This window comes from Gymnoscopelus braueri (genome assembly GCF_963280865.1).
Source record: "Gymnoscopelus braueri genome assembly, chromosome: 9".
NCBI classification, from domain to species: domain Eukaryota; kingdom Metazoa; phylum Chordata; class Actinopteri; order Myctophiformes; family Myctophidae; genus Gymnoscopelus; species Gymnoscopelus braueri.
This window is the reverse complement of record NC_137610.1, coordinates 41,183,309-41,198,163: the sequence shown is the minus strand read 5'-3', so window position 1 is coordinate 41,198,163 and position 14,855 is coordinate 41,183,309. Positions and strand designations below refer to the sequence as shown.

Below are 14,855 nucleotides of genomic sequence, written 5' to 3'. Positions count from 1 at the left end.
CATATATCTAAAGGAATTCCAAGATATAAAATGCAGTCATTACCTCTCTGTATTGCCCGTGACTCTGGATATACAAAGATGCCTTGTACTACCCCATTTGTACTGGAGCCAGCATCTGGAAAAATATAATTCCAGTTACAATACTATTAAGCAGTAAGTTAACTATGACTAAATGCTTAACCACTTGAACCCTAGCATCCATATTCCACAGTCCACAGATCTACAAGCTCAGTGAGGTATTCTTAGCAAACAGACCTGGTGCAGAGGGAAGAAAGCAGTCCAAGTACAACTCAGGTCAGGATTTAAGTGGTTAACCGCTTTTAATTACACAGCGCTATTGTACTATTCTACAGATATATTCACTGTAGTTTTATCCCAAAACAAGAACAGACTATAGATTACACTGTGCCAGAATTACAATAGGTTTGGTTTACTGTTTTGTTGACCGACAACTGACCATGGTGGCGGATGGACTCCATAATTTACTTGCCAAAGACTAAATGTACCCCCAGTTGTCTATACAGATATCCTATACCAGTTTTACGACTGCAAATGCAGTCTTGACAGCTGTTCATTTTGGACTCTCAGTGACAGACTGCCATTTTTTCACGTTCTCAATTTAGTAGTTATGCCAATTCCCCACACATTTGTGAAGTCTTGTCACTGCTGACCCCTACTTGATGGTCATCAGCCTCCACCATTACACATGGAATCGCCTGTTGCTTTTCACCTGCAGGCGAGGAGCCTCGCCGGGCGGATGTAGCGCATGTGGAGGAACTCCCTATCCTCACAGTTCAACACCCCTGCTGACAGACAGCCTACCAGCCTATAGGAGTTGGCTGGTGCAGTAGTACATTTTTCCCTTGCCGCCCAGCTTCCCTCCCGTGAACACAGCCATATTGCACTCGTATGGACGACTGGCCAACCAGAGGAACCAGAGGATTAAAACGCCTCGCACCCTCTATATAGTACATTTTAATCTTGTCGGTTAACAGTTAATGATCGTAAAAAGGTTTCACTCTAGATTATATCATTGACATTTCTTACCATCATATGTTAGGAAATGGGAAGAATGTAACAACATAAGAAAACCACCATCTTTCAGCTTGATAGTGAGAGCCTGTGCAAAAGAAATGTTCAGTTAATTCAATTAGGATCCATCTTTGAAGTCTATTCACAAGACCCTTTCATATGTACTTGGAGTTGGTCACTAAAACACACCAATACAAATACTAAAGAGAATCAAACAGTTCCAAAGTAATGCATCCGTAAACAAAGTGTTACTTTTATCATGGACTGTCAATTTAACAAAAAACATTTAACATTTAATAAAGCTGAACAAATTATTAGGAAAACACAGAAGACAGATGGTGATGGTCATGCATGACTAGCTGATAAATCAGAAACTGACCAGGTCTTTTTCCTTCAGCTCCTGGGTAAGGAGAGTGAGAGAGGTGTCCTTTGACTCAGAGGTAACCAATTCATATAGACTGCAGTACATGCCATCCAGAGAGACTGAAAGACAGCATAAATTAAAACAAACTTAGACATGTCTATTAAATACAGAGACTACAAGATAACATTAAAATCAGGAAAAATCAATCAGGTGGGTCACCATTTTCATCCAATCCGGAGAGAGAGAGAGAACCCATTTATCAGCTTCAAATTTAAAGGGTTCAAATCAAATATCAATTTCATCAACTAATTTTGTTGTTTCATAACTTCTAATTTCACTTATTTATCCTGTATGAGTTCTGTCTCCTGATAGGATGAAATTGGTATCCGACCTGAAAATGTATTTTCTCTTTACTTAAGAGCTGGAGAGACCCTGTTACTGAACAAAAACTATATACCACAGGTAACTATCAGAATATAGTTATTATTTAACAAACAAACAAATATTCACCCTTAATTATGATATACTGCATAGAACTGCTTTCAATTACAACAGGTATAGCTCATGTACCAATGATAAAACCTTTTAGAAAGGTCTGTCAAACGCTGTGTATTGCTTAAATAAATGGACCAATCCCTTCTGGGTGTTTTGTTTTCTTGTTAACATACCTTCACCAGAGAAACAAGTATCAAAGATGGGCTTTGGCACCAACTGTCTCAGGACTAACATAGAGATGGCTCGGTCAACTTTTAGTATTGCAGGCCTGAAAATGCAACAAAAATAATAAGTACAACAACATGGCTTAAGTAGAAGATCATACAAATTCAGTTAGAATAATGGGCAACACTTTCCATGAAGTCCATGTTTATAATGCATTATACACTTGTATCCATACTTGTATACAATTGTACACTATCATTAAAGCTATAAGCACTCTAATATTCACAATGCTTTATTAAAAAAATCTAAAACATTACAAAATATTTTATAATGACTTGCTCACATGCTCATTGAGGTGAGTAAAATGCAAGCCGTGTCAAGCTAGCAGCATTATTTAACATTTATTATAGTTATGAAGTTCATCTGAACCACTTAATTAAGCTCTATGTATTATGGTTGTTGCTGGTCTCCATCCATCCATCTATAAAAGAGCTTGTAGATCTACCAATTTTATAATAATAATTAATGTTATGATGCATGTTTTTCCCACTTTTTCACCGTTTATAAAGCTTTACCAAATAATGTACTTTGCCTGGTCGACATTAAACTTACAGTTGTGCTGGGATTAAGGCCCCTGTTTTGGTTTTCAGTCCAACAGAGTAAAGCTGGGAACCGATCTGAAGTTGCCCGCTCCAAGGGAAATAATGGAAAACTGGAAACACAATATCACATGTTATAAACAAGTTAATTAACTACTGTAGACAGGTCAGAAATGGTCCCAAAGTAAAAATATATATAAACTCATCTTGATTTATGACTGTCTTAACAAGTGGAAAGCTTTATGTTCCTTGTACTACCTCATTAATTGCTTTCTGTTTTGATTCATCGGCTATTTGAGCTGTAGAATTTAACGCCTCATGAAACATAGGGGCCAGACATAACTAAAAGGACAAATTAAAACTCAAAATAGTTGAATATACCTGTGAAAATATATGGTGAAAACAGCTAAGCTGTAGAACATGGATCCCCAATAGGTGGCCAGTGGGCCAAGTGTGGACCGCATGAGCAAATTTTGTAGCCCGTTTCATTCGGTTCGGTGCCACGTGCATGTGTGCTTGTGTGTGTCTTGGTTTCACTTTTTGTGGTCTACACGCATCATTGATGATTACTATCTCTCAGATGTGTGTGTGTGTGTGTGTGTGTGTGTGTGTGTGTGTGTGTGTGTGTGAGAGAGAGACAGAGAGGCTGTGTGTGTGTGTGTGTGTGTGTGTGTGTGTGTGTGTGTGTGTGTGTGTGTGTGTGTGTGTGTGTGCGCGTGCGCATATGTGTGTGCGCATATGTGTTATAGAAAGATGGAACATGGGAAAAGGTCTACTGTAGGAGGAGATGAGTTTCAGTATGTACTGTATGTACTACTGGCTGCCAATGTATCACTGTATCTGCATTACACCTCAAGCAGACTCCAACAACCAAATCTTTTAATTAAATGGTTGGTTCAGGACTCATTTTGATTCAAGAATACATTTTTCTTGTGTGACCCTGGAGTATATTTAATAACATGATATACATGTAAGCCATATTTCACAGATAGCCTACAGTCAGACACAAGAGTGGATTCAAGAGGTGACTGTTGGTCTGGGCCGGGTGGGGTACATACACTTAGCTTTGCCTTTTGTTGTTTACCTGGGTTCTATGCATGTGTCCCCATCCCCCTTTCCTGCTTCATACAGGTGCAAATTGAATCAGGGAACTCAGAGGGTGATCTATTGTTTGTCTGGGGGGGTCTAACCTTTTGGAGGCTGACCCCCACCCACTTATTCAAAATGTGACCACGGCTATAAAGACTATGACATGTAAGCTTGTAGTGTGTGTGTGACTCAGCGGCCGGCAGGCTGTTGTGTGGTGGGGACCTCAGGGTCCATGGAAGAGCTGTTTTGTACTGTTTTGTACTTATGCAATAAATCGGAAGCAAAGATACCTCACTGACCAGTGATGACTCCATTCATTCTACAACCATTCATTCTCATCTCTGGAACAACAAACTTAACTACAATATGGCGTTGTTGGCAACTCAATAGAGCCTTTAAGGCCGTGGAAGAGATACTTCATATGGGTTATCGGCAGTGGAAGAATATACCTCAACCCTAAACAGGGTTTGGGGATCCCAGGCCCAAATTATTAGTACAAGGACCACCAATAATGATGGTAATAATAATAACTAGAAAGTACTTTTCCTGAAGAAACGGTGTGGGCTCGCTAAGAATGTTGATAGTGTTTTAAGTGTTAAGGTATTAAAGTATTAGTAGTGTTAAGTGTTAAAGACGTTAAAGTATTAGTAGTGTTAAAGGTTGTAAAGGTGTTAAAGGTTTTAACGGTGTTAATGGCTTTAAAGGTGTTAACTAGAAACTACTGTTCCTGAAGAAACAGTGTGGGCTCGCTAAGAATGTTGATAGTATTAAAGGGATATTTCACTTTAAAAAATAACTTTGGTCATTTTATCGTCTACTCAGGCTTTTGTAAGCACCCCGACAGTTTTTAAGTTGCTTGATTCAGAATTTAGATATTTGATATTAATTTTATCAGACACGCCCCCTTCCTATACAAACCCATTATAACTTCAAACTCCATTTTTAACATGTTAGATTAATCAAAAACACCCGTCCTTGGTTCTGGTGTCTCATCCTGCCCAAATTACCCAAATTTGTTTTGAAAGTGAAATATCCCTTTAACACATCACCCACCTAGGTACTAAACATCGTTTGTTAGCGTAATTACCTTAATCCAATATTTGAAACGCATTGTGTTCCAAAAAAACAAAAAAAAATAGTCCCTGTAGGTAAGCGGAGGGATCTGTGTATTCAGAGGAACCACAACATTCAAACCGCGATCCACCATTTTGGGGCTGTGGCCCGCTGAAAACGGTGGTTTTCAATGCAAAAAACAGCAACTGAGTTACAGCTGTTTTTCTGAAAATCCCATAGGCAGGCCGGATGGAAGTGACGTTTTTTGGAATGATGTCACATCCACATACTTCTTCTCTGAGTGACGATGGATCATCCCAGAGCTGTGTTACGGTGCCTAAAACAGCGTGCCTAATTTCTTTAATAGAACGACTTTATGCATCTTGGCGGGCAAGTGCGCTATTTAATAGAACGACTTTATGCGTCCATGGCGGGAAATTAGTTAAGTATTGATAGTGTTAAAGGTGTTAAAGTATTAGTAGTGTTAAAGGTTGTAAAAGCGTTAAAGTATTTAAAGGTGTTAAATGTTTTAAAGGTGTTAAGGGATTTAAAGGTGTTAAAGGCTTTAAAGGTTTTAAATGTGTTAACTAGAAACTAGAAATTACTGCTCCTGAAGAAACAGTGTGGGCTCGCTAAGGATGTTGATAGTATTAAGTATTGATAGTGTTCAAAGTGTTAAAGGTGTTAAATTATTAGTAGTGTTAAAGGTTGTATAGGTGTTTAAGTATTTAAAGGTATTAACATATTAGAAGTGTTAAAGGTTTTAAAGGTGTTAAAGGTTTTAAAAGTGTTAAAGCTGTTAAAGGTTAAGGTTAATTAAAATATTGCCTACAAAAACTGCACCAACGGCGTCGCTTGTAATTGCTGACAGCATTAAATCCATCTGTATTAGTAATAAGTAATATGACCACGTGATTAATACAATATTTATTATGTTTATTTATGAACCGAGTGTGTCTGGGCCGAGCACTGACTGCACTCGCAGTTAAGTGCTGCTGAGTTTGACTGCTGGCCGGCAGCAGGGCGAAGGGCTGGGGTGCGAGGCATGCACACGCGGCCAGTGTTGTTTACAAAGTTTAGAGAGTTTTGGAGTGACAAGAGGAATGGCAGCACAAGTTGTAACGCCGAAGACGAAAACTTTAGAAAAAAGCAGCAGCTGCTCTGCCACCAAAAAAGAACTTCTGTCAAATATCAGCGGCCGCTGCTCTGCCAAAAAGCCCAGAGGAGAAGGCTGCTGGCAAATTGGTAATCTACAAAGAGGAGGCAGTGGTTGACGGAGAAGACGACTCGGCAACGCAATGAGCGTTGCTTTCCATTGTTAGCAAACATAGCACACAACAAGGACTGCATCTGAAAACCAGTGGTGGACAAAGTACTCAAATGTTTTACTTAAGTAAAAGTATCAATACTGCAATGTAGAAGTACTCTGTTACAAGTAAAAGTCCAGAATTCAAAATGTACATGAGTAAAAGTACAACAGTATTGGTATCAAAATGTACTTTAAGTACCAAAAGTTTACAAAGTTTAGAGTTTTGGAGTGACAAGAGGAATGGCAGCACAAGTTGTAACGCCGAAGACAAAAACTTTAGAAATAAAGCAGCAGCTGCTCTGCCACCAAAAAAAAACGTCTATCAAATATCAGCGGCCGCTGCTCTGCCAAAAAGCCCAGAGGAGAAGGCTGCTGGCAAATTGGTAATCTACAAAGAGGAGGCAGTGGTTGACGGAGAAGACGACTCGGCAACGCAATGAGCCTTGCTTTCCATTGTTAGCAAACATAGCACGTAACAAGGACTGCATCTGAAAACCAGTGGTGGACAAAGTACTCAAATGTTTTACTTAAGTAAAAGTATCAATACTGCAATGTAGAAGTACTCTGTTACATGTAAAAGTACTAAAATGTTTGAAAATAGCAGAACTATGTGAGCTTGTAGATCGGCTATTTTCAAATAGCCTAGGAAAAATAGGGCTAAAGTGGTTAATGCATGTTTTATAATGTAATCATTTATATCTGCAAAGTAACTAAAGTTTTCAAATAATTGTAGTGGAGTAAAAGTACAATATTTGCCTCCGAGATGTAGTGGAGTAGAAGTAAAAGTATAGACAATTGAAAATACTCCAGTAAAGTAAAAGTACCTCAAAATTTTACTTAAGTACAGTACTTGAGTAAATGTACTTAAATACTTTACACCACTGCTGAAAACTTCCTAATTCAGAGTGTCTATAGGGGCGGGACTTCCGTCGTACGCGTTTCGACCAATTATAATACTTGTTTCATTCACGGAGAATGATAACAGATTTGTAAAACATCAACATCCTTTCCTTAGGTGGTACTTCCGTCAAATTCCGATAATTTCATTTAGAGTCTAAATGGAATGGATGTCTAGATTTTAGACACACAACCGGCTAGGTCTTGCCCAGCATGCGTGAAAGCAGGCAAAGATCCTGAAAGGGTGTTTGTTTAGCAAGCCTGCAAAGGTAGACATGTAAGTGTTTCTGGCCAAGAATCTGTCAATCTCCCCAGCAGGAATAATAAAGGTCTATCTATCTTAACACCTGGAGAAAGTCTAGATTAGGCTTTTTTTTATTACCCATTTGTATGCAAATTTAGTTTTCCTTCTAATTTCTTATTTACACTTCATTTATGCAGTAGTAGTAGTAGTAGTCGTTTTTTCTATTCAATGTTTACAGTATTATTTACACTTCATTTATGCATAGTAGTAGTCATTTTTTCTATTCAATGTTTACAGTACAATATTTTGATTTTCATTTGCACTGTTTGAATATACTAGGCCTACAGAGTCAGAAAAAAAAAAAAAGACTCAAGTGCGCCCCTAAGTGATCTATTACGGTTTGATTCGGTTTTTAAATCAAATCGAACCGGTTTAAAACATTTCATATCTGCAACAGCCAGGCTTATGTTAAAGGTTTTAAAGGTGAAAAGGTTTTAAAAGTGTTAAAGTATTATTAGTGTTAAAGGTGTTGACAGTCCGTTAAGAATTGTGTTTTAGGGTAAAACAGGTGGTTGGTAGGGTAAAACAGTCATTGCTAAGCTCTAATAAGTGGTTGCTAAGGTCTAATATGCAGTTTCTAGTGTCTAATATGCGGTTGCTAAGGTCTAATATGCAGTTTCTAGTGTCTAATATGCGGTTGCTATGGTAAACAAGTGGTTTCTAGGGTCTAATAGGCAGTTGATAGGGTCTAATAGGTGGAGGCAGTTGATAGGGTCTAATAGGTGGTTGCTAGGGTCTAATAAGCAGTTTCTAGGCTCCACTGTAGCTAAATGGCAGTTCCCCATTCAAATGAATGGGATTCATTTTGCAATTAAAAGTTAAATAAATCTAAAAGTACTAATTATTTAAAACAATCTAATGGTAGCCAACATGTCCCAAGTAAGCTGAACATTGTAGATTTGGAACAGTGTTTCTAGCTAAAAGTATGAAGGACTACCTAAGGGCCAAAAAACTTGCGTATTGAGTATTGATAGTTTTGAAGTGTTAAAGGTGTTAAAGGATTAGTAGTGTGAAAGGTTTTAAAGGTTTAAGGTTCTAACGGTTTGAAAGGTTTAAGGTTCTAAAGGTTTGAAAGGTTTCAGGTTCTAAAGCTTTGAAAGGTTTAAGGTTCTAAAGGTTTGAAAGGTTTCAGGTTCTAAAGCTTTGAAAGGTTTAAGGTTCTAAAGGTTTGAAAGGTTTGAAAGGTTTAAGGTTCGAAAGGTTTGAAAGGTTTGAAAGGTTTAAGGTTCTAAGGGTTTGAAATGTTTAAGGTTCTAAAGGTTTGAAAAGTTTAAGGTTCTAAAGGTTTGAAAGGTTCTAAAGGTTCTTAAGGTTCTTAAGGTTTGAAAGGTTTAAGGTTCTAAAGGTTTAAGGTTTGAAAGGTTTATGGTTCTAAAGGTTTAAAAGGTTTAAGGTTTGAAAGGTTTAAAAGGTTTAAAAGGTTTAAAAGGTTTAAGGTTCTAAAGGTTTGAAAGGTTTAAGGTTTGAAAGGTTCAAGGTTCTAAAGGTTTGAAAGGTTTGAAAGGTTCTAAAGGTTTGAAAGGTTTAAGGTTTGAAAGGTTCAAGGTTCTAAAGGTTTGAAAGGTTTGAAAGGTTCTAAAGGTTTGAAAGGTTTGAAAGGTTTAAGGTTATAAAGGTTTGAAAGGTTTGAAAGGTTAAAGGTTTGAGAGGTTTAAGGTTCTAAGGTTCTAAAGGTTTGAAAGGTTTAAGGTTCTAAAGGTTTAAGGTTTGAAAGGTTTATGGTTCTAAAGGTTTGAAAGGTTTAAGGTTTGAAAGGTTTAAGGTTTGAAAGGTTCAAGGTTCTAAAGGTTTGAGAGGTTTAAGGTTTGAAAGGTTCTAAAGGTGAAATGTTTTAAAGGTGATAAAGTATTAGTAGTGTTAAAAGTTTTGATAGTGTTGAAAGTGTTGAAGAGTTTTAGGGTAAAACAATCATTGTTCACACTAGGGTCTAATAGGTGGTTGCTAGGGTCTAATATGCAGTTTATATGGTCTAATATGCAGTTGCTAGGGTAAAACAGGTGGTTGCTAGGGTAAAATGGTGGTTGCTAGGGTCTGATAGGCGGTTGCTAGGGTATAATAAGTGGTTGCTAGGCTCTAATATGGTGGTTGCTAGGGTCTAATAAGCGGTTGCTAAGGTCTAATATGCAGTTTATATGATCTAATATGCAGTTACTAGGGTAAAACAGGTGGTTGCTAGGGTAAAATGGTGGTTGCTAGGGTCTAATAGGCGGTTGCTAGGGTATAATAGGTGGTTGCTAGGCTCTAATATGGTGTTGCTAGGGTCTAATAAGCAGTTGCTAGGCTCCACTTTAGCTAAATGGTATTTAATAATATCATTGTTCACGATAGGGTCTAATAGGTGGTTGCTAGGGTCTAATATGCAGTTTATATGGTCTATTATGTGGTTGCTAGGGTCTAATATTCAGTTTATATGGTCCAATATGCCGTTGCTAGGGTAAAACAGGTGGTTGCTAGGGTCTAATATGCAGTTTATATTGTCTAATATGCAGTTGCTAGGGTAAAACAGGTGGTTGCTAGGGTAAAATGGTGGTTGCTAGGGTATAATAGGTGGTTGCTAGCAGGGATTCCGTTAGCCGGTATTTACCGGCCATTGACCGGTAAAAGTTTTAATTGGCCGGTAATTATAAACACCACCGGCCACCGTGGCCGGTTGGGAAAATGGTGTTATTAGGCTATTTTATCATTTAATCCTATAATTAATATTAATATTTGGATAAAGTAGTTGGCTACAAACAACCATTAAAATCATAATCATTTAAAGTTTTTTATCATGATCTGACTGTGGTTTAATTCCCGACAGCCTGCTCTGCTGCACGCTGCAGTTATAGATTAGCCTATTCGTTGTACGATGGTGTCGCGCATTGAAAATATCAGAGCTACAAGCTCACAGCACGTTGCAACGCGCCGCGTTGTGAGCTTGTATGTCTGCTATTTTTGATACGCCACAAAACAGCTGATAGACACAGACAGCTGTCTGTGTCTCCTCGTAATCAGCCAGCGTGGTTCGCTCCCGTGTGTTGATAAACAGAACCGGGATTTTCCGAGGTGATAGAATCTGAACCAAACCGGACCCAATTGTCGATAAAGGGACCCGAACACCTGTGGGTCGTGGATATTATGCAAGCACAGTGACTGTCTGTCTGCAATGGATAAAGTGGTGAAAGTTGGGCGACGGTGTCGCGCATGGAAAGGCTCTGCCGCAGCTCGCCCCAAAACACCCTCGCCCCCATTTTTCAGGCGGACCAGCGGTTCTTGTATTCTTGTATTTGTTTTACTGAGGATAAGGGTAGAAATAGGTTTAGGATTAGGTATAGTTTTACTTAGGTTAAGATTAGGAATAAGGTTAGGTTTAGGCATAGTTTACTGATATGTTTAGGAATACCAGGCGAATACAGCCGGATTTTCCCCGGGGCGACTGTTTTGGGGCGAGCGGGCGGTATTCGTTGCGCAGCAGTTCACTCATGCCCACTTTATTCATTTCATTTTTGGCAAGCGACATCTCTGCATGATATAGTAAATCATATCATTTAGTTATCTATAAAAACAGGAACAGATTGCATCTGTGATAAAGTGGAAAGAAGCGCAGCTCTAAAGTAACAAGGTGTAATGATCAGTTGGGTGCATGTATGCAGTGCAAACGCGCATGTGACGTTAATTATAATATATGGCCGGTAAATTTATTCTTTGGCCGGTAAAATATAATCCTGCCGGCCATGGTGGCCGGCCCAAATAATGCCTAGCGGAAACCCTGGTTGCTAGGCTCTAATATGGTGTTGCTAGGGTCTAATAAGCAGGCTCCACTTTAGCTAAATGGTATTTCCCCATTGAAATTGATGGGATTTTTTAAGCAAATTAGAAGTGAAATATCTCTAAAAGTACAAATTTATTAAAAAAAATGTAATGGTAGCCGACAGGTCCTAAGTAGGCCGAACGTTGTAGAGTTGGAACGGAGTTTCTAGCTAAAAATATGAATTTCCCCATTGAAATGAATGGGATTTGTTTAGCAATTAAAAGTGAAATATCTCTAAAAGTACAAATTATTTCCAAAAATTCAAATGGTAGCCGATATGTCCTAAGTAGGCCGAACGTTGTAGAGTTTGAACGGAGTTTGTAGCTAAAAGTATGAAGGACTAGTTAGGGGGCAAAAAAGTGCGGAATATATAATAAATAAATAGTGGCAATAACATTAGTGTGATCGCTTTAGCGATCCCACAATAATAAATAGTGAAGATAACAGTGGTGCCACAATAAATAGTGAAGATAACAGTATTGTGCTAGCCTTAGCTAGCCCACAATGATGGCAAGAATAATATGGAACGCACTCTCTTTCTGATGTATGAGAATAATAAACTTGCATATTGTGCAGAGCAACGTAAGACAAACCACATCCTGTTAAAGGTTTCTTGACATTCAGTTTTATAACACATTAAATGTATTTATCATGGTCTTTCAAACGTGCATTAAAGGTAGTGATCCATGGCAGGATTTTTTCCCACCCAAAGGAATGGATAAGGGAGGGGAGGGGCGGAGAGGAGAGGGGGCGGGATTAATGGACTATGACATCAATGTCCAGGAGTCAATCATAGATTACTTTTCAGCCCAATTATTCAGAAAACCCCAGACCACAGAAAATCCACTGAATGTTCAAAGTTCAGGTTTTTTGGGTCTAATTGAGGTCATAAAACCCCCCAAAAAACATAGAGAATAAAAAAAGTGAAAATAAATCTCATAGAACCTTTAAAGTGAAAAGTATCTCTTTTGTGGAGACAGAGTTCTATTCTCATTACTGAGAAACAGGTCTTCATGCTTTTTACTGAGAAAAAACTAACTTACAAGGCCTAATCCACAAAAACACTTGGATTGGCTGCAAGATTGATTTTAAGATCCATTTAATTCCTAGTTATGTCAGATTTGCTTTTAACCACTTAAAAACCCCATATGGAGTCCCTCAGGGATCTATGCTAGTGTCTTTTCTGTTTTCTGTTATTGTGGGAAAAGCTTCCGCTGAATATATCGACAAGCTCATAACGCTCACAAGCTCATAACGCGTTACAGCGTGAGCTTGTCGATCTTCCATTTTCTGCGAAAGCTTTCCCCACAATACGAATGCTGGAGTTAGGTTTTTGAGTGGTGCTAGCCACTCCAAGGAGTGACTTTGTCTGTGTGTCTGTCTGTGTGTCCGTATGAGCACGGCCTCACTGTATGCTTGAGCACAGCCTCAACAGCTGCGGCTGATTGCAACACAAAGATGCAACCACTTACACTAATTATACACACACACACACACACACACACACACACACACACTTTTGAGTAAAAATACTTAAAATGAGTAAAAATACTTAAATTGAGTAAAAATACTTAAATATTAGTAAAGATACTTTAAAGTTCATAAACTGAGTAAAAATACTTAAAATGAGTAAAAATACTTAAAATGAGTAAAAATACTTAAAAGATGTTAAAATGAGTAAAAACACGTACAAATCTGTAAAAACATTTTAAAGTACTTAAAATGAGTAAAAATACTTTGAAGTCATCAAAGTCTGTAAAAAGTAACTAATGAAATGAACTCATGAAAGGCACCACTCTCTTCACACTGGGTGTGATTTTTTAAAACAGGGTACATCTAGTGCTGGCATTCTTAACGTTTACGCTGATATGTTTAGCGCTGTAGACGCCACGACGAGGACGCGGATGTAAACAAAAGGGTGCGTGCACAATGGTCGAGGGTCCCGACTATCGCCTGGAACAATAACATTTCTAACGCGATCCACCATTGCAGTGATCGCCCATCAAAAATGGCTCGTTTCCACCACGGTAAAAAAGATATGAAGCTTTTTCTCAAGGAGTTATAATGGAGTGGACGGGAGGTAGGTTTTTTGGCACGGATCCACATCCGTCCTCTCCATTTTACAGGGTCCGTGGATCATCCCAAAGTTGCGTTAGAGCGCCCTGTGTGGAAAAATAAATAAGTACCTCCCGTAGATCTATGGTTGTGGCACTCAACGGGTGTATTTGCAAAACCGTAGATCTACGGTTTTGGCACTCAATGTGTAAATATATCTAACATGAGCATATTAACACATTGCACTTTTTTTTTTACGTCAGAACCAGGAGATAACGTGCTCCAAAGATTTACTGCTCCATTCACTTCCTGTTTAAAGTATTTGGGAAATATTCTGTATCTCGGCTCCTGTGTTGCTGAGATGCAACGTCACACGAGACATGCTATTTTTAACGGCGTATAACAAGCGAACGGGAGGTCGCGTTTACTTTTTCTGCTGAATTAACACATTGACTGCCTGAGATTAAAATATCGTTTGACATAATATTACGTAATCTTAAATCCAACGCTTGACTGCCAATGACGTAATATTACGTCAACTGGTGTTTTTTTGTGATTACGCTAGACGGCGCTCTTCGCCAACCTATGAATGATGCCTTGACTTCGAGAGAAGGATACACCCGGAAATGACGTGAATCTAAAACATTTTCACCCCGTCCGCTACAATGTTATCAGATTTATGAAAATACATTTATCTCGGATCTCTTTTCCCAGATTGCGTTTTTGGTGAAAACAAGCTAAATTCAACTGCCGATAACTACAGAACGGACAATCGCGGTTACGTTTTTTTTTCGGTGGAAAGAGAGACTTGTCTTTCCACGAGACATTGTTTGTTTACATCCGCATTGAAAAAAACATTCTGTGGATCGTCAAAAAGACTCAAAATAAGGTAAGTGGCAGTGGCAGTGGCGGATGAATTCATTAATTAATACCTGGCATTGAATGTGTTAAAGCTTAACACACATTACAACCTTTCATCTCAGAAACCCACACATCCCATCCAGGTCACATGGCAGTACACCACATCCCTTACAGGAGACAATCTGTGCCCAGCTGGAAGTACGGGTTATGATTAACATACTTTCTGAGAGGGAAAAATAAGATATGATCCATAAAATCAGAAAGAATATTGTTATCTAGAAGCCATCAATGATTTATTTAGCTCATCTTACAGACAAAAGGTTTAAGAGAGCAGAAACGCATAACTTCAAGTATTATACTGAAAGAAATATTGAGATAAAAAGATCATATATGTAGTTATTAAAACATTGTGTGATTTAAACACTGTACTCAGCCTCCAAACTGAGTGTTAAGCTTAATTTATACTCCATCGTACGACTGGACCAAACTGGTTCTCTTTTCAGAAGAAAACCGGTTTGGGTTGGCACCAAAACTGGTGCAATAAAGCCTCTCTACTCCCACACAATCGGCTTCTTTGAGTCTGAGCCAGTTCATTTCCCTATTCCCTCCCTCCCCACACCCCACGGTTTTTATGTAGGAACGGCTTGAAAGATGGGGGATTGGGGGTTATGATGATGGGGGGGTTGTGGGGCATTGGGGTATGGGGTGGGATGGAGTTTGGGGGTATGGGGTGTGGGGTGGTGGTTGGGGGTTATGGGAGTGGGGGTTATGGACGCAGGGGAGTTGGGGGGTAAGGAGATGGAGGCAATTAGAGGGGGTATGGACTTGATGGACTCGGGGGT

At 38.8% G+C, this 14,855-nt stretch overlaps 1 protein-coding gene across 3 annotated transcripts in view; it reads right to left on the bottom strand.

The window, feature by feature from the left end:
* The window catches only part of tasor2 (transcription activation suppressor family member 2), a 58,517-nt gene that overhangs the window by 19,040 nt on the left and 24,622 nt on the right, over positions 1 to 14,855 (bottom strand). For all 3 annotated transcript variants that reach the window (XM_080437766.1, XM_080437768.1, XM_080437767.1), the window contains 5 exons: positions 2,669 to 2,768; positions 2,065 to 2,159; positions 1,412 to 1,515; positions 1,048 to 1,120; positions 44 to 115 (listed from right to left, as the gene is read on the bottom strand). In XM_080437766.1, coding sequence (XP_080293892.1) covers positions 44 to 115; positions 1,048 to 1,120; positions 1,412 to 1,515; positions 2,065 to 2,159; positions 2,669 to 2,768 — 444 coding nt within the window. The remainder of the gene's footprint in view (positions 1 to 43; positions 116 to 1,047; positions 1,121 to 1,411; positions 1,516 to 2,064; positions 2,160 to 2,668; positions 2,769 to 14,855) is intronic.